General features: G+C 49.1%; 1 protein-coding gene across 1 annotated transcript; it reads left to right on the top strand.

Annotated features, from left to right (window-relative positions):
* The first annotated feature begins 460 nt into the window (after positions 1-460).
* LOC102562652 (natural killer cell receptor 2B4) lies at positions 461-9,946 on the top strand. Its single transcript, XM_059719071.1, has 7 exons — positions 461-773; positions 864-1,160; positions 6,000-6,073; positions 7,091-7,156; positions 7,375-7,443; positions 8,076-8,135; positions 8,737-9,946. The coding sequence occupies exons 1-7, from the start codon at positions 461-463 to the stop codon at positions 8,854-8,856; spliced, it is 999 nt and encodes a 332-aa protein (XP_059575054.1). The 3' UTR covers positions 8,857-9,946.
* The last annotated feature ends 8,239 nt before the right edge of the window (positions 9,947-18,185 follow it).

The following is an 18,185-nucleotide window of genomic DNA, read 5'->3' as shown; positions in this document are numbered from 1 at the left end:
GTAACGGGCTTCAGAAAGGACATCTCCAGACACTTTCCAGTAGGACTGAGAGCAGTTGATACAGCTGGCAAGCTAGGAAATAGAGGGAAAGATGAAATATCTGTGGGGGATAGTGTCGGGAGAGGTAACAACTGCCTCCAAACAGGCAGACACAGGACTGTCCAGAGCAGGGAGGGAGGGCGGTGGGAAGCCCTCGTGATGGGGCACTGACAGGTTGGGTGGCTGCAGGGGTGCTACCCCCATCTCCTGGCTTGGGGCCAGGCTGGGGATGTGCCTGCTGGTGCTTTGTAGAGGGTCCCAGGTGGTCAATGCAGCATCTTCCCATGGCTACATTTCAGCCCCACCTCTACCAGGCCGGGGAACATCCCTGCTACACCCCCGGGACCCAGCTGTGCACAGGGTTGCATTAACACCTTGCTCCCCCTTGCTCCCTGTCTTTTCTGAATCACTAGGTTGTAAAATGGAAGTGGCTGTGGTTACAGAGGAAAGCGTGTGGTTAGTGCCAGAAAATCAACCGTCAGTTTGGGACGAAATCACCTGGAGAGTGAGATTCAGCTCTGGAGTGCAGTATCGGATTGTGGAACTTGCTAATAGGAACAGTTGTGTGGAGCTCAACACAGCCTCCCCGCTAGGTAGGAGAGTCACCTTCCACCCCAAGAATTTCTCACTGCAGATTGAGCTGGTTAACAAGTCGGACAGTGGTAACTATTCCATGGATATGACATCTCCATTCGGCACTACCCATACCACCTGCTTCCGTGTGTCTGTGTTTGGTGAGTATCTGGGCCCTGCTTCCCCCCAGTCTCGCCCTCTCAGGGGCACCTGCCACCCTCAGCCCCTCTCACCGTGACTTCTCCTTCCAGACCGAATCCACCAGCCCAACCTCACCGCACTCTCTGCTCACGCAGAGCTCAGACGGTGCAACGTGACCCTGTCCTGCCAGGTGCAGGATGCCGACAGAGTCGCTTACAGCTGGTCCCGAAGTACATCCTCCAGTCCAGCCACAGGGGACCATCAGCTCCCGGGGCATCAATCCCAGCTGCAGCTGGACATCGCTGAGGGCAGCAATGACACCTTCTATCACTGCAATGCCAGCAATGCAGCCAGCTGGGGCACGGCCACCATTGATGTCAAAATAGCGTGCCATTACTCAGTTGTAGGTAAGTATCCCTTAGCAGACCAATGTGAGGGTTTATTTCCTTTAACAACGTACAGCAAGAACTGCCCAAGTGCATGAGACAGAGCGTACAGTGCCAGGGGCCCCTGGCCCAGGCTTTCCTAAAGCTGGTGCATTCCCTGGATTGGAGATGAAATCAGCTAGTTTGGAGAAGGCAGGGATCTTGTCCTGCCATCCACATGCACCCTCTCATGGGACCCAGATCTTCACTGGGGTCAAACATCTCTGTTACATTTTCACTGCCCAGCTTGGCAATTTCTGAGACTGGAGGCAAAGCACTGAAAGGAGCCATTCTCCTGGGACCTGATTATTAGTCACACTTAAAATCATAGAAAATGAGGGTGGGAAGGGACCTCAGGAGGTCACATCGAGCCCAACCTCTGGCTCCAAGCAGCACCAGCCCCAACTACATCATCCCAGCCCAGGCTTTGTTGAGCCAAGCCTTAAAAATCTCCAAAGACAGATACTCCACAACCTCTCTGGTTACCTGCTTCTGTGCTTTACTACCCTCCACGTGAGAATGTTCTTCCTAATATCCAACCTCAACTTCCCTTGCTGCAACCGGAGCCCATTGCTCCTTGTCCTGTCACCTGCCGCCACTGAGATCAATTCAGATCCATTCTCTTTGGACCCACCCTGCAGGGAAGTGAAGACTGCTATTCAATCCCCTCTAAGCCTTCTCTTTTCCAGACTAAATAAGCCCAGGTCCCTCATCCTCTCCTCAGAAGTCAAGCCATTCAGGAAGGGGGAGTTGTCCTGGCCCTTAAGTTGGTGGAGTGGGGCTGGGATTGCCACGAAAGCAAGAACCAGGGACTAATTTGAAGGCTTTTCTGGCAAATATTTTATACCCCCCCCACCTCCCCTTCTTGTAGGAAGCAGACACTGGTTATAAAGACTTTTAATTTGGGCTAAACAAATCCACTTTCAAATGAAAACCAGGCTGGAATGAAACAGTTCCTGGTGGTTGGGGAATCTGAAGGAGCTGGGGGGACCTTAGCTGGGCAGGCACCACCAAGCAAACCATCCAGTGGACTGTATTTAGGGGCCAAGTGCAAGCCTTCATGATCAAAGCACCTCACAACCCAAGCACACACAACACTTCTCTTGCCTGCCTGCAGTCAGCAGGGTCGGAGTGGTGTGGTAAGAGAGATCACAGGTTTCCTGTGCTAAGAGACATATTTAGCTATGTTAGTCTGAAGTCAAGCAGAAGACAAGGTAGAACTGTACCTGATCTATCTATCTATCTATCTATCTATCTATCTATCTATCTATCTATCTATCTATCTATCCACACACAGAGATATCCCTACATCTCTTTCTCTCTCTCTCTATCTATTCTAGATAGATAGATAGATAGATAGATAGATAGATAGATAGATAGATATCATAAGCTTTTATGAGCCAAAGCTCACTTCATTAGCATCTGACAACTTGAGCTTCAGTGTTTGAAAGTTTGTGCTATGTATCTGCTTTGGTTAGTCTATAAGGAGCAACACTACACGGTGTCTTTCTGTGGTAATACATCCAGGCTGCTAGCAGCAAACAAACAGAAAGAAAAATGCATCTCTCTGCCCTTACCATCCCCCCAGCAGGGGAAAGGAAATGAGAAAGGTCAAGCCATTTGCAAAAGATGCTCTTATTTATGCTGTGTTATAGGGATAGCCCTTGAACTGAAGGTGGAGAATCTCCCTGGGGATTCTGCTATCAAGGGCTCAGGTTTGGGTTGCAGCAAGAGCATGTTTAGGTGTGATTCAAAGTCTCCTAGAATCACAGAAAATGAGCACTGGAAGGGACCTCAGGAAGTCACATCTTGTCCAACCCCCTGCTCAAAGCAGGACCAGCCCCAACTACATCATCCTAGCCAAGGCTTAGTTTAGCTGGGTCTTAAAACACCTCCAAGGATGGAGACTGCACCATCTCTCTGGGGAACCTGTTCCAGTGCTTCACCACCCTCCTAGAGAGAAAGCTTTTTCTAATATCCAATCTAAACCTCCCTTGCTGCAACTGGAGCCCACTGCTCCTTGCTCTGTCATCTGCCACCACTGAGAACAGCCCAGCTCCATCCTCTTTGCGCCCTGCTGCAGGGAGTTGAAGGCTGCTACTAAATCCACTCCCCTCAGACTTCTCTTCCTTTCTTCTACTAATGACAGTACACCTGTTCCAGGTGTAACATGTTGCTTGCTGTGATGAAGGACATAGGAAGCATCTCTGAAACAAATTTAATTCCTCACTAACATAAAGAATTTTCCTATTAAAATCCCAAACAAAACTATGCACTAGAATATTTTGGAGAACTTGCTTTTCATGTTAAGCACCCACCTAAAATTATTATGAAGCATTAATAAAAGATGAACAGAAAAGCTGGAAAGAGACGATTTTAAAATCTTCCTTTCTGAAATGCAGCGCTCCTGCAAAATGAATTGTAAAAGAAATTCCACATTTTTTTAAGATTCCTCCCCTGGGGAATTCTGCATTTCTTTTCATTGCAGAATGGAAAGGACTGAAATTCCAGAATGGTTTTAATCTGATTTGATTTTCAACCATCTTAAACTTAAAAAAATATATTTTATGTGTAGAAAGATACTATTTCATTATGAAAAGTAATGTTGCATTCCAGATAGACCAGGCTGTCAGGGAGGTGGGGTTGGTGGCCCCAGAAACCTCCTCTTGTCCTGTGTTCCAGCACAAATGAACCATTCCAATTTTATTTCATTTCCTAAAAAACAACTTCATCAGCATTAGCACTTTTCCTCTAAGTGTAACGGTTTCAATGAAAAATTTCCAAGCAGGCCTAGTTCTAAGCAGGAAAAAGCCACATCAAGTGCAGGTATTAAGTCAACAGTTTGTGCTGTCAGTTCTCATGATTTTATTATGAGTCTTATGATATGAAGTGTCATTATTAAATCCCCAGTTCCTGGAGTCATGCAATTAGGTGAGAAACTGAAGTAGATTGCGGGGGGAGGGCACCCTTTGAGCTACAGGATTGTTTAAAAAGCCAGAAACTTTAAGCTAACTTTGAGGTAAAAAGACTGTTCCAACTTGTATCTGAGCCTAACCTGCACAAAATGAACTATTCCAACTATGAGATCTTACTACACACCTTCAGCTGTCTTGTAAAATATGAATTTTCAGTTCCACCTAGGAGAAATTTTATTATCTTTGCACTCTCCTTTGCCTGAAGAAGGATGCCTGTGTCCAAAAGCTTGCAAATAAAGGCATTTTTGTTTGCAAATATCTAGTTGGTCTAATACAAGATATCACCTCTGCCACCAGTTCTGATTCCTTTTGCCTGTAGACCAATATGACTAACACCTGGATACCTGAAGCTAAATTCATGGCAGTTAGGGCCCTGAGTCCTCAATTCTGTGCACAAGAGGTTGAGCAGGATTGGTGTATTGGGTGTCATAACCACAAATCAGCTGTTTATTGAGAAGCAGCTAACCCTTTGTAAGCCCTTTGTCAATAGGATGGAAAGTGTGATAGTCAACAGGGTTTTGGAAATGCCCTGGAGGCTCTGCAGGCTAGTGATGCTTTGGTTTTTCACCCTATCTGCTACAGATATTTTTCAATCGCTGTTTTATTGGATTATCGGCGCTATAGCATGTGGCCTGGTGTTCCTGGCCATTGGTGTCATCATCCTGTGTAGATGTTGCAAAAAACAAGGTAAGGGCTTCAGGAAGAACCTCTTCTCTGGGACAAGGGCCTCCTTGAGGCCACGGCAGTGGGGCAGCATGACTGCAGATGGCTGCACACCCACCTTCCACCCACCCCAATGTCCTGGCCCCTCTGGGATGATTTCTTTTCACTCATTCCTGCCACATTGATTCTCCTGCTCATTTTGCCCTTTCTAGACAAATATGGAATAACTGAAAGGCCAAACTGTGCTCCCTGAATCCTCCTGGCCAGTCTGTTCCCTGATTAGTCTAGACTCCACCCTATATTGAGTCCCGCCCATGGAATGAATACAGCAAATCTAACCAGAGACAGAGTTGGGGATGGGGCATTTCTACACCCACACAGCCCTGTTATACTGGGCAAGCATAGCAGTGGCAGGATATGGTCCACTTGGTCCCTGTATAGATGTCCACCTGCACTCTGAGATACTGGAGATGCACTGAGCATACTATAAGGTGGAACATTTTAATGGTGAGATTAAGTAACCACGAGTACATACCTGGTGGATAAACCTGGGTAAATATCTTCAGAGAACTCTCTCATCCATGGAAAAGTGCCAGGTTATGGAAATCGTTCACAAAGGCAGGGCAAGTCTGGTGAATAATTCTGGGTGCAAAGAAAAGCGAAGAGTTTTACAAAAACAGAAACAAGACTTTTGGACTTTTCACCCCAATACCATGTTTTCAAAGCAAATTTATATCCAGTTTTGTTTTTTTTTAATTAAGCAAAAATGACATGGAACCCTAAAACCAACTTGCTATTTTGGGGTCAAACAAAATATTGCATCTGGCCTGAGATGAAATTTCTTTGTATTTGATTTTCATCTTGTTTCAATTAAATAGAAGTGAAAAGTTCAAGGTAAAAGCAAAGCGTTTGGACCACGTCAAATGCAAACCATTCGACTGCCCCCAAATGGTTTGTTTTAAAGTGTTGTTCCTTGTGACTTTATCTCTGGCTGGAGCTGGGATCTGCTGTTTTCTTTCCTTGCCAGGGACCTGAAAATTGGTAAATTATAAGTGAAGTGGAAAAAACCCTGTTTCTATTTAACTCTGTTTTGTTTATGCCCATTACATGAGGGTGAGCATCACCCGGGGAGCACAGGATGCAACGGGGCTTATTCAAACTGCCTTGCTCTGTTTCTTTACAGCTTCCAGCCGGCCAGGAGAGTGTCCCGTCACCATCTATGATGAAGTGGATGAGACTTGCTTCTGCAGAAATTTGGTGAGTCCATAGAGGACCCCTTTGCTCTCCTCTCTTCCCTACACAAGGCAAGGAGAGGTGTTGTCCCATCCCATCTGGCTTGAGGATGGAGACAGTGAGTTGCTGAACACCAACTGTGTTGCACCCGGGGTATGTCTGTGTGTCAAGGGAAGATGCTGTAATGCAGGGATCTGGTATACAATTCACTTGGCAGTGTGTTGAGATCAAATGGTGACAGAAATGCGAGCTTGACATGTATATGTGCATGTACACATATAATCTTTGCATTCCCCTAAGCCTGAGGAAGGGCGTGTGTGCCCAAAAGCTTGCAAATAAAGAGAAAACAACTAGTTGGTCTAATAGAAGATATTGCCTCTAGCACACTGACTGCATGAACACATAGGTGCATATATAATGACATGTTATGTTACAGAATTCACATATACATCACATCAATACAGGGCATAAAAGCACCTCAAATATCGGACATACCTAGTGCATGTCAAGCCCCTACTTCTATCACATTTCTATCTAAGCACGGCATGCCAATTTATCTGCCATGCCCGCAGCTTGCTCCATCTATCCTTGAAAGCTCAGACTAAAACAAATTGTCTGCAAAAGGTGAATACCATGCCCATTAACTCAGAGGTGGGATGTGCTCATAGACATGTCCTGGCTGCAGCACTGCTGTTTCCACTGGCTCTGTGAGCCATTGCTGCCCTCTAGGAGCCATTCTCATCTCATTACAGCAGCTGTGAAGTGCTTTCCCCTGCCAGGTTTTGTCTCCTTTGTGTCTCGTTGCACTTATCTGAATTACTCTGGAGCCAGCATCTTCTAGGAACCTGAGCCGAAGCCAGTTCAAGCCCATGGACTGATTCCTACTGATCTCACTGGCCTTTGGATCAGAGCCTGCTGAATTTCTGTTTGCTCAATAGTTAGCCCAGTGTTGCCGTTTCATAAAGAGAGAAAAGAAACATCATCCCTCACCACTGACCCTTGCTATTTTCACCCCCTGGATGGTTATTTTCTCTTAAACAGGATGGGAATGCACAGGGCAGCATGATTGGAAACACCATCTATTCAGAGGTCCTTGCCAAGGGACAGGTAAGTGCCCAGATTTCTTTCCAGCCTGGCTCACCCCATCCTTTCAGACCTGAACTTCAGATTTATACAAAGCGGCTTCAGATTTGGGCTCAGAGTGGAAAGGAACCAGCCCCTCCGACTCTCCAGGTCAGCGAAGCTGTGTGAAGTTATACCAGCTGATTTACCCCTGCGTGAGCATTGGCCCTCCACTGATTGAGCTTGTCTCTGTTTTTCCAAAGAAGCCAAACACCCGGGCTCCTAGAGAAATAGGCTGCACCCTGTACAGCACCATCCAGCCCCATGCACAGGTGAGTCTTTCCAGGGATAATTAGCAGCATCTGGGTGGGCCATGACAATGGCATGTCTTGGGTCTTCATCCCAAGTGGCTTCATGCCAACCTGGGCTGCTAAACTTTGGAGGGCAAACTGCCAAGTGGGTTTTGCAACACTTAGGCTGCTGCAAAGTCATTCATGGAAACTGAAGGGGGGCAGAGAAATAGGGGGAGATTTGCATGGTGAGGGGGATATGCAAAGGCAACGACAGCAGTTTGACTCCATGGGCCTGGTTGTCAAAGGGGTTGGAGTGCCTGACCATGTAGGTAAGAGGATGAGGGGTTCATAAGAGCCAGTGCCTGGCACTAGAAGACCCACTGGGCATCTGTCTGCATCCTGAAGTACTGAAATTGCTCTGAAAATCCAGGTTGCACTGGGTTCCCCATGGCTGAGATGCGGGACACAGCCCTTGCCCAGCTAACTTCAGGGGAGCTGCAGGGAGCAAGGTCCTCAGCCCTTTGCAGTCCTGGTAGAGTCTACCACCCGCTCCCTTTTAGAGGATGCTAGACCTTGTGGGGGTGATGCATGGGGATCGAAAGGCAGAAAAGCCGGGGGGTTCCCATCCTGCTGGTGGAGTATGTAACCACCTGTCCTGCTTTGCTTCTCAGCCAGACTCTGTCAAGAAGAGGAAACTCAACCCAGCCTTGACCTCGACTGTCTATATGGAGGTGATGGGGGGTTCCCAGCACATGAAGCCCTGAGGGGGTGGGGGTGGAAGCAGGGGATAACACCCTGTGGCTGAATGCTGCTTGTCCCGGAGACCTGGGTCCCTGGCAAAGGGGCCAGACCTGGGATCCAGCTCCGCAAGGGGGGGACAGGAGGAAAAGGAGAGGGTGAGCAATGTTTCCTCCCCAGAGGGAAAGGAAAAAAAAACAAAAAACCCTTGCCACTATGGGAGCAAATAAGTTGCAGCTTTATGGGGTGAGCAACCCCCAATGCTGTTATCCTGTGCTGTCCACATGTCAGCTGTGGATTTGACCCCACATGTGCATTGCCCCTGAGGTGCAGTTCAGCCCTACTGCAGGGAAGGCGCCTGGGCTGGGGAAGAGGGCTGCTGCCCCCAAAGCCTAGTCCTGGGACTCCACGTGAGCACCAGGCCAAGCCAGCCTCCAAACACAGCCCTCACTGTTCCCCACTTGTGTCTGGTTTGGATGGGGGCCCTGATCTCAGCCCTGTTGTTCTGCAGCCTTTTGTGCAAATGTCAACAGAGTCTGGGAAAGAGCTGAGCAATACCCTGCGATTCCTTTAAAGGGATCGGTTTTCTTACAGGTCAATGAACCCTTCGGCAGACCCTTGCACCCTCCCAGCTCAGCTCTCCTTCCACCAAAGCGATGCCTCCCTATCCCAAGTGCTGGTGGCCTGCATGCACCACAACATTACAATCTTTAACTGCTTTGGATTTTGGAGCCAGCTCCTAGCAGAGTAGAAGATGCTCATCTGCTCAGATCACCACCTGAGACATGGCTCCCACTTTGACCCAAGTTCTTCCGATGTGTAAAACTCCCTAGATATGGAAGCCTTCCAGTCCAGCAGTCAGAAGTGCAATACCTCCATCACAGGTCTTCTTGCCATTTGGGGGGCATGCCAAATGTTGGTGAAACAAATGCATGGAGAGAGTTGGAAGAGAACATCCAATATTTTCACCAGAACAGGGTCATATCAGGGGGTGTGCAAAGGTTTGGGAGGGAAGGATGGTGTTAAAAAAGCAACCTTCCTTGAGTCAATGCTCCTTTGTAGATGCCTAAAGTAGGGGCAGGTTCTTTGCATAAAGCAATGGCGGCTGCTCTTTCCTTGCCTTCACTGATTTTCATATAGTTTGTAAGGTAGTGAAGCAGGACCAATGCAGAGGCTGCATCCTCTCAGTCCTTGTACATCTTAGGAGCAGCTCCCCTGAAGGCAACTAGGCAAGCAACTCTGTCCCACATCTCAGCTGTGGGATCCCAGTGCAACCAGGAGAATTGCTATCTGTGCTTTCAGGGAAGCATCTACATGCAGGAGACGGCCCCAGAGTCCGATGTGTAGGTCTGCTACGGATGGAGCCGCGTGAGGGCTCGAATATGAATGCTGACGGAGGAGAGGGAGGGAATGAGTTTTTTTGCAGGGACTGGATTTCCTAGAAAGCTAAATCTGTGAGGGTGCCGTCTGGGCCCATACAAGGATAGATTAGTTAAGACCAGTAAGAGAGAGATCAGACCAAGGACCAGACAGATTAGTTCAGACCAGTAAGAGACAGATCAGACCAAGGACCATCTCTGCTTGCTGCACAAAGGGTGTTTGGGCAGGGGAGGGGTGTGCTTGCTTGCACACATCACAGATCTGCAGTCACTGTATGATGGGATAACTCTCCTGAAGTGAATGGCTCTACCCTAATTGAAGATCTAGACCAACACATTGACAGGTGTGTAGCCATAAGATAAACTTATCTTGTATGGTAATGGGAAGGAAGACCACTGCCCTTACAAATAAAGTTTCCTGTAGGGTTTTTCTTTGTCCATGATAAAGTCTGGGACTGGATCTCTTCTGATGGGCCCCAAATGGCTAGTGCAGCCTGAAAACAGAAAATACCTTGCACTTAGCCTGAGGGCTGGGATGGGAGGAAGCATTTCAGTCCCTTTGCCCTAAAGTCTTGCTCCAAAAGTCACTGGAACTGACAGCCAAACCCTCCCGACTCCAGAATGAGCTGGAGCAGGATAGAGGCAGAAAGGCCCCCTTGTATACAGGCTGGGGGGGACCAAGGACCCTGACCATCCCTTCCAGCAGGGCAGTTCCCCAGCATGACTTGAATGAGGCTGGGTTTTGCAGGCAATGAGAAGAAGTAAGAGGCAGAGGACAAAATACTGAAGCTTGTTGCAATATGGCATCCACAACAGACCTGAAATGAGAGCTCCCTGTGCTCCTAATCTGTGGAAACCCACCTGACAGCCCCTGCTCTGACCCCAGCATCTACCAGCGCTTTCAGCTCCTGCTGGAGCCTTGCCCCATGGTGCCATGGGCATTGACCCATCTCCATGGGCTGGAGGAAAGCAGCTACATTGTCTGTGTAATGGTTTGTGTATAATCGCCTCTCCTCTGTGTGAACAGCAGATGGTCTCTGCAATGGTTGGGAACCGCTTGGGGCTGGAAGGGGTCAGTACCCAGCAGGAGGGGCTGGTCCCCTTTTGTTTCATGCCTCTCTGCTGCATCTCAGACCCTCTGCCTGTTGCAGAATGCAGCTTCCAGTGGCTATGGTGTGGGTGGAAATATTAGCAGTTGCTTATCACTGGTGCTGACATGTGGAGCTCATGGTGCCATCTGACATGCTTATGTGGTGCAGCTGAGACAGAAGAAGAGGGAACTGACTCCACCCTGTGCATCTCACCAGAATGGACCCTGAGACCCCGTAGAAAGGAGAACAGTCTCAGCCGGGAAGCACCCTGAGCCTGTGGCAGGTGTTAAACATGCTTAAGCCTAGTTGGAGGCAGTGGGGCAACATGTGACGATGCTGTGGGAAGAGGCAAGGCAGGTAGAAAAGCTCCACACTGGGACTGGGCTGGAGGAGAGCACCTGCAGGAGGAGGGGGGAGTCCACAGTTTCATAGATGTTGAGGTCGGGAGGGACCTATTAGATCATCAAGTCTGACCCCGTCCTGAGCAGGAATGAGTGCCGGGTTCAGATGACCCCAGCCAGGTGTCTGTCCAATCTCCTTTTAAATACCTCCAAGGAAGGGGAAAGCACCACCTCCCTTAGAAGCTTATTCCATCTTTTGGCAACCCTCGCTGTAAAGAATTTTTTCCTGATGTGCAATCTGAATTTGCTCTTTTAGCTTGTGGCCATTATTTCTAGTTACCCCAACAGGCACCCTGGTAAACACGGTATCCCCTATTTCTTGCTGCCCCCCCCCCCCCCAACCAATGAGTTTGTAGGTGGCTATGAGATCACCTCTCAGCCTCCTCTTGTGGAGGCTGAAGAGGTTCAGGTCTCCCAATGGGTCCACATAGGGTTTCTTCTGTAGGCCTTTAACCAGATGAGTGGCCCTCCTCTGAACCCTCTCCAGGCCATCCACATCCCTCCTGAAGTGTGGCACCCAAAACTGGATGCAGTACTCCAGCTGCAGCCTAACCAATGCCACATAGGGGAAGTATCACTTCCCTGGACCTGTTTGAGATGCACCTACTTCTGCAAAAAAGGGTGCAGTTAGCTTTACTTATTACCTCGTCACATGGGGAACTCATGTTCCTTTTGGAGTTGACTACGACTCTGAGACCCCTTTCCATAGTTGTGCTATGTAGAGTGGTCCCTCTCAGGCTATAGAAGTGTTGATGATTCATCCTCCCCAGGTGCAACACATGACACTCGTCCTTGTTAAACTGCATCCTGTTCTGTTGGTCCATTTCCCCAGCCTGGCCAAATCAGCCTGGATTCGCTCCCTGCCGTCTAGTTTGTGTACCACCCCCCATGGCTTGGTTTTGTCAGCAAACTTGAACAGGGTGCTTTCTACTCCCTCATCCATACCTGCTTTAGGCTGCTCACCTATCCAGCACTGCCATTGCCATGCATGGACCCAGTGCATTCAGAGCAGGAAGGGGTGTGGCGGGTCAGTAGGGGGAGCTCCTGCATTGAGCCTCCCACCTCACCACGCCCGTCCATCTTTCGGACTCCACGTGTCTCTCCAGGGGCAACCAAACCCTGGCAGACCCCTTTTTGAGCCCCACCACAGAGTCTGGGGGTAACATGTGCTGCCACCACCCCAAGAAGGGACTGTCTGGGACCTGTGTCCTTGGGGAAACACAGGCCTAATAGTCCTATGGGTACTTGACCCGATACAAGAACTTGGGGCACTTCCCCAAGTCGGGGGCCAAAAAGGATAGACTCCCTTAGTCTGCAGACCCAAGGGGCCTCCTGGGCATAACTAGACCCACCCCTCAATAAGTCTCCCACACTAGGTACAAAGGAGAACTTTATTGGTTACAGGGGGTAGGGTTAGAATAGGGTACAGGGTAGAGCAATATCAGAAATCTCATAGATCAAACTTCTGTGGCTGGGGTAGCCTTTGATCTCACATCTGATTACTGCAAGCTATATATCTAGTTGGATCTCAGTTAGCTGACTCACAAGTATCATCCAGAGGCTGTTGGAGAATCCCTCTGGAGGCAGGCAGTTCCTTGAGCATGAGTTTTGAGAGATAGAGCCAGTTTCTTTGTTTCTGAGTATCCCTCATGGCTGCTGCCCTGCTTTCCTGGGCAGTCCTTAACTTATATAGCCCTTGTGACCTCATTTACCTGGTCCAATGGAGGTCAGCACCTGTTGGCTGTCAGCCAACCAATTTGAAATACATCACTAGTTGCCGGGCAGACTCTAGCCCACTGGGAAGGAAGCCCCTCACCCAGGTATGTGATGCAAGTCGTAGGCAGAGGAAGCAGATTTCCCCCCTCCCTCAGGAATGTATCAAGCTCAGGTTACCCAAAGAGATAGGGTAAAGGTATGTATCCTCTGCTGGGCCCATCCTAATCACAACTGTCACACAGCAGAGTTTTTGGGGGAGAAACAAAGGTGGCTTTCTGCCACAAGAGGAATGGACTTTCTGGGCAGGTGGGAAAATCCCTGGCTAGACTCATTTTGCAAATGCAAAGGCAGACTCAAAACAGCACCAAAGAACAGGAAGGAGATGTCTGCGGGGGTGGGGTGTGAAAATCACAGGAGGAACTTGTTGGCAATTTAATACTGAGGAATGAAAATATCAGAGCCCTTCCCCACACCTCTCTCAGACAGGCAGAGGAGGGAGAGAGATACAAGGAGATCGTGTTAGCACCTGTGGAGTTTCCTCAGTTTGGACCACCGGATGAGCCAGCTAAGGAAACAAGCCAGTTTTCAATGACTGTACTCACCAGCTGGTTTGGTAACAAATTGGCCTCTTGTGCAAGGCAGAGGGACTGAGATCCATTAAATCTGTCATGAAAGACAGATGCCAAAGGTCACTCCACCTGTTTTAGAGAATCAAATCATAGAAAATGAGGGTGGGAAGGGACCACAGGAAGTCACATCTAGTCCGAACCCCTGCTCAAAGCAGGACCAGCCCCAACTACATCATCCCAGCCAAGGCTTTGTCAAGCTGGGCCTTTAAAACCTCCAAGGATGGAGACTCCACCACCTCTCTGGGTAACCTGTTCCAGTGCTTTACTATCCACCTTGTGAGAAAATTCTTCCCAACTCCTAACCTAAACCCCCCTTGCTGCAACTTGAGCCCATTGCTCCTTGCTCTGTCATCTGCCACTGCTGAGAACAGTCCAGATCCATCCTCTTTGCAACCCTCTGCAGGGAGTTGAGGCTGCTATTTAATCCCTGCCGAGTCTTCTTTTCCCAGATTAAATAAGTCCAGTTCCCTCAGCTTCTCCTCACAAGTCCTGTCCCCCAGCCCCTGAACCATTTTTGTTGCCCTCCACTGGATTCTCTCAAATTTGTCCACATCCTTTCTGTAGTGGGGGCCCAAAACTGGATAGAGGACTCCAGATGCAGCCTCCCCAGTGCTGAATAGAGGGGAAGAATCACTGCCCTCAATCTGCTGGCAATAGTCCTACCAGTACAGTGGGATGCCATTAGCCTTCTTGGCAATAAAGTCACACTGTTGGCTCTATTCAGCTCCTTGTCCACTGTGACGCCCGGGTCCTTTTCTGCAGAGCTGCCCAGCCAGTCAGCCCCCAGCCTGTCCTGGTGCATGGGATTGTTCTGTCCTAAGTGCAGGATTTTGCACTTGTCCTTGTTGAACCTCATGAGACTCCTTTTGGCCCAGTTTCATAATCGAAAAGGAGCATTCTTTCTTCTTTAACAACTTGTTGAAACACTGCAGCACGGCTTGTGACAGCTGATGCATGCTGGACCCAGAGGGGAAGTGCCCCCCCACCATCTGCCTCTAACAGTCTGCAAAACCCATGTCTGTGCACGTCCGCACCAAAGACTCTTTTCTTGCCTTTGGATTATTAGTCTTTGCCCAAACCTTTGCAGCAGCTCAAAGGGCAGGTAACTTCAGGGAGTGGTGAACGTCTTCTACACTACTTTTAGATACCGGAAGATGGGGCAGGACCAAGCAGGGGAGGAAGATTGTCCTTCTGCGGTGGTGCTTATTTTTCTTCTGCTTTCCAAGTTGTCGTGCAGCAAGGGTAAGGCCACCCTTTCCCATGTCCTCTTGGAAAGAGGCTCTTCTGTGGTGCTTCTTCCCCCATGGGGCCAGCAGCGTGGAGGGGCATTGGGCTGGGCAGTGTTTAAGAGAAATGAAAATGTGTCTAGAATAGACTTGTAGCTCTGATTTTGCGGGGGTGGACGGAGAAGACGACTCTTCCTTTAACCCCCTTGCAGCTCATTGCGAGGGGAAGAGTGGACTCATGCTGATGCCTCCTCCACCTCCTACTGCAGAAAGCACTAGAGGGCTAAAAGCCAAGGAGGAGACCAAACACAGGCAGATTTTCCCCTCTATCCTCCCTTGGCCCATCAAAATGTGACATTCTGCTAAAACCTTTTGCTAAGATTTGGTGTCCCAGGAAGCTGCCTGCCCTGCCCTTGAGAGGAAGTATTTCTCACACTCTCCCTGCAGGAAAAGAGCAGACTTCTACTTTTCTTTTTATAAAAACAAAAAAAAAGCACTTTTTCTTCAGCAGAGAGATGAAAGATAAGGGCTATGCAGAGACTTCCCAGAACTGAGATACCCGATTAACTCTGAAACAGCTCAGAGCATCTCTTTGGGGTCCTGGACACTGGCACATATTTCCTCAATCTGTGTCCTTCATTCACTGCAGTAGATTAAAATCAGGGCTGTGAATGAAAGGTCTCCCTGCTCCTATTCCAGACCCTCTCCCCTCTGATGGGTAGAAAACAGTTCCCATATTTCAAGCACCTTATTAAAAAGAAAAAAACACAACAACAAAACTAACCTCCCCTGCAAAAAAACCCCAAACAAACAGAAACCCCCCTAAAAAACTCTGCAAAATCCCAGAGGGAAAGAGAAGGGTGACAACAGCATCTTTGCCCATCATTAGCATAGTTACCAAGAGCTCCCTGCTGCAGCTCTGATCTTTGGGCGTATCCACAACTCAAGAGGAGACACAGCTCATGAATGGGATTATTAATAGCACTGTGGATTTAGGACCCGGGAAGGTCAACCTAGAGGGATACCAGCAAATCAAATGGTTTTACAACCACACCCAACAGATCCTGACAAAGAAGGACAGCAAAATTCATTTCTATAACAAGTATTTTGAAAAGAAGACGGATTTGTTTGAGGACGGCACTCTGCATGTCACGAAGCTTTGGAAGCCAGACAGCAGCGAATACAAGATAACTGTGGAAGACCAAGAAGGCTTGGAGATCACTGTGATGATCCAGATGGACGTCTATAGTGAGTATGGGCAGGGCCCTTTGTACACATGGCTAAGGCAAAGCCTGAGAGCCTGTGCAATGTGTCCCTTGAAATCCCCCCGTCCCTCCCAAGGCAGGAATAAGAAGGGCTAGGTCCTCTGCTGCTCTCCAAGGATTTTGCTGGAGAAATGTTGTTTTGCCTCGCTGAAGAGCTGGTGTTTGGATGCAAACGGGAGTACCCACAAAGAGCCAGGCAGGGACAGAGGTGGGCCGGGCGGGGCGGGGGGGGGGGAGCCAAGGGTCTCCAAAGAGTGCTTGAAGGTAGGGGAGAAGGAGGTGGGCAGTCATGTTGCCACCTGCTTCCATGTGTCAGTGTTTGGTGAGCATCTGGGCCCTGCTTGGCCCCAGTCTCCCTCCCTTGGAGGCACCTGCCACCCCCAGCCCCTCTCACCAGCACTTCTCCTTGCAGACCGAGTCTGACAGCCCAACCTCACAGCACTCACTGCTCACCCGGAGTTTGGACGGTGCAACGTGACCCTGTCCTGCCAGGTGCTGTTGCCGACAGAGTCACCTGCAGCTGGTCCTGAGGTGCATTTTCCAGCCCAGCCAAAGAGGACCAACAGCTCCAGGGACATCAATCCCAGCTGCCACTGGAGATCACTGAGGGCAGCAAGGACACCTTTACCACTGCGACGCCAGCAATGCAGCCGGCTGGGGCACAGCCACCATTCATGTCAAAACAGTGTGCAGCTCCTCAGCCGCAGGTAAAGTATCCTTTAGCAGACCAATGTAAGGGTTTATTTCCTTTAGAAATGTAACACATGAACTGCCTGAGTGTGTGGACAGAGCTAAAAGTGCCAGGGGCCCCTGGCCCAGGCTTTCCTAAGGTTGGGGCATTTCCTGGATTGGAGATGAAATCAGCTAGTTGGGAGAAGCCAAAATCTTGTACTGCCACCCACATGCACCCTCTCATGGAAACTGGATCCCCACTGGGGTCAAACATCTCTGTTACATTTTCAATGCTCAGCTTGGCAGTTTCTGAGCCTGGAAGCAAAGGTGCTGAAAGGTGCAGTTCTCCTGGGACCTGGGTCTTAGTCACATTTAGAATCAGAGAAAATGAGGGCTGGAAGGGACCTCAGGAGGTCACATCTAGTCCAACCCCTACTCCAAGCAGGATCAGTCCCAACTACATCATCCCAGCCAAGGCTTTGTCAAGCTGGGCCTTTAAAACCTACACCTCGCTCAGTAACTTGTTCCAGTGCTACACCACTCTCCTAATGAGAAAGATTTTCCTAATATCTAACCTAAAATTCCCTTGCTGCAGCTGGAGATCATTGCTCCTTCTTCTGTCATCTGTCACCACTGAGAACAGCTCAGCTCCATCCTCTGTGCAACCCCCCTGCAGGGAGTTGAAGGCTGTTATTTAATCCCCCCATAGTCATCTCTTCTGCAGACTAGATCAGCCCAGGTCCTTCAGCTTCTCCTCACAAGTCAAGCCACTTGTGCAGGAGAAGTTGCCCTGGCCCTGGCTTTACAGCCCCTCAGGCTGGCGGAGTGGGGATGGGGTTGCCACATAAACAAGAACTAGGGACCGGCTTGAAGGCTTCTTTTCTGGCAAATCTTTTCTTCGCCCCTCCTCCTCGTTCTCCACCCCCACCCTTCATGTAGGAAGCAGACACTGATTATAAAGGATTTTAATTTTGGCTAAACAAACCCATTTTCACCTGAACACCAGGCTTGAATGAAATGGTTCCTAGTGGCTGGGATGTCTAAAGGAGCTGGGGGGACCTTGGCCAGGCAGGCACCACCAAGCAGACCATCCAGGGGACTGCATCTAGGGGCCAAGTGCAAGCTTTCACGATCAAAGCACCTCACAACCCAAGCACACACACCACTTTCCTTGCCTGCCTGCAGTCAGCAGGGTCAAAGTGGCGTGCTAAGAGGCCACTGGTTTCCTGTGCTAAGAGACGTATTTAGCTGTGTTAGTCTGAAGTCAAGCAGAAGGCAGGGTAGAACTGCACCTCTTTGCTTTGTGAGAGAGAGAGTATAGGTATCTATCTACATGCACATATATCTAAACCACAAGCTTTTGTGAGCTGAAGCTCACTTCATCAGCGTCTGACAACTTACGCTTCAGTGCATGAAAGCTTGTGCTATGTATCTGCTTTGGTTAGTCTATAAGGTGCAACTCTACCCTGTCTTTCTGTGCTAATGCAGCCAGGCACACATAGCAGCAAAGAAACAGAAAGAAAAAAATGCATCTCCATCCCTTTACCATCCTCCCAGCAGGGGGAAAGGAAATGAGAAAGATCAAGCCGTTTGCAACAGATGACCTTATTTATGCTGTATTATGGAGCTATCCCCTGAAGAGAAGGTGGAGACTCTCCCTGGGG

The sequence above is a fragment of the Alligator mississippiensis genome, chromosome 15, assembly GCF_030867095.1.
Source record: "Alligator mississippiensis isolate rAllMis1 chromosome 15, rAllMis1, whole genome shotgun sequence".
Taxonomy (NCBI): Eukaryota; Metazoa; Chordata; order Crocodylia; family Alligatoridae; genus Alligator; species Alligator mississippiensis.
Note: the sequence above shows the minus strand (reverse complement) of the source record. Positions and strands in the feature narration are given on the sequence as shown.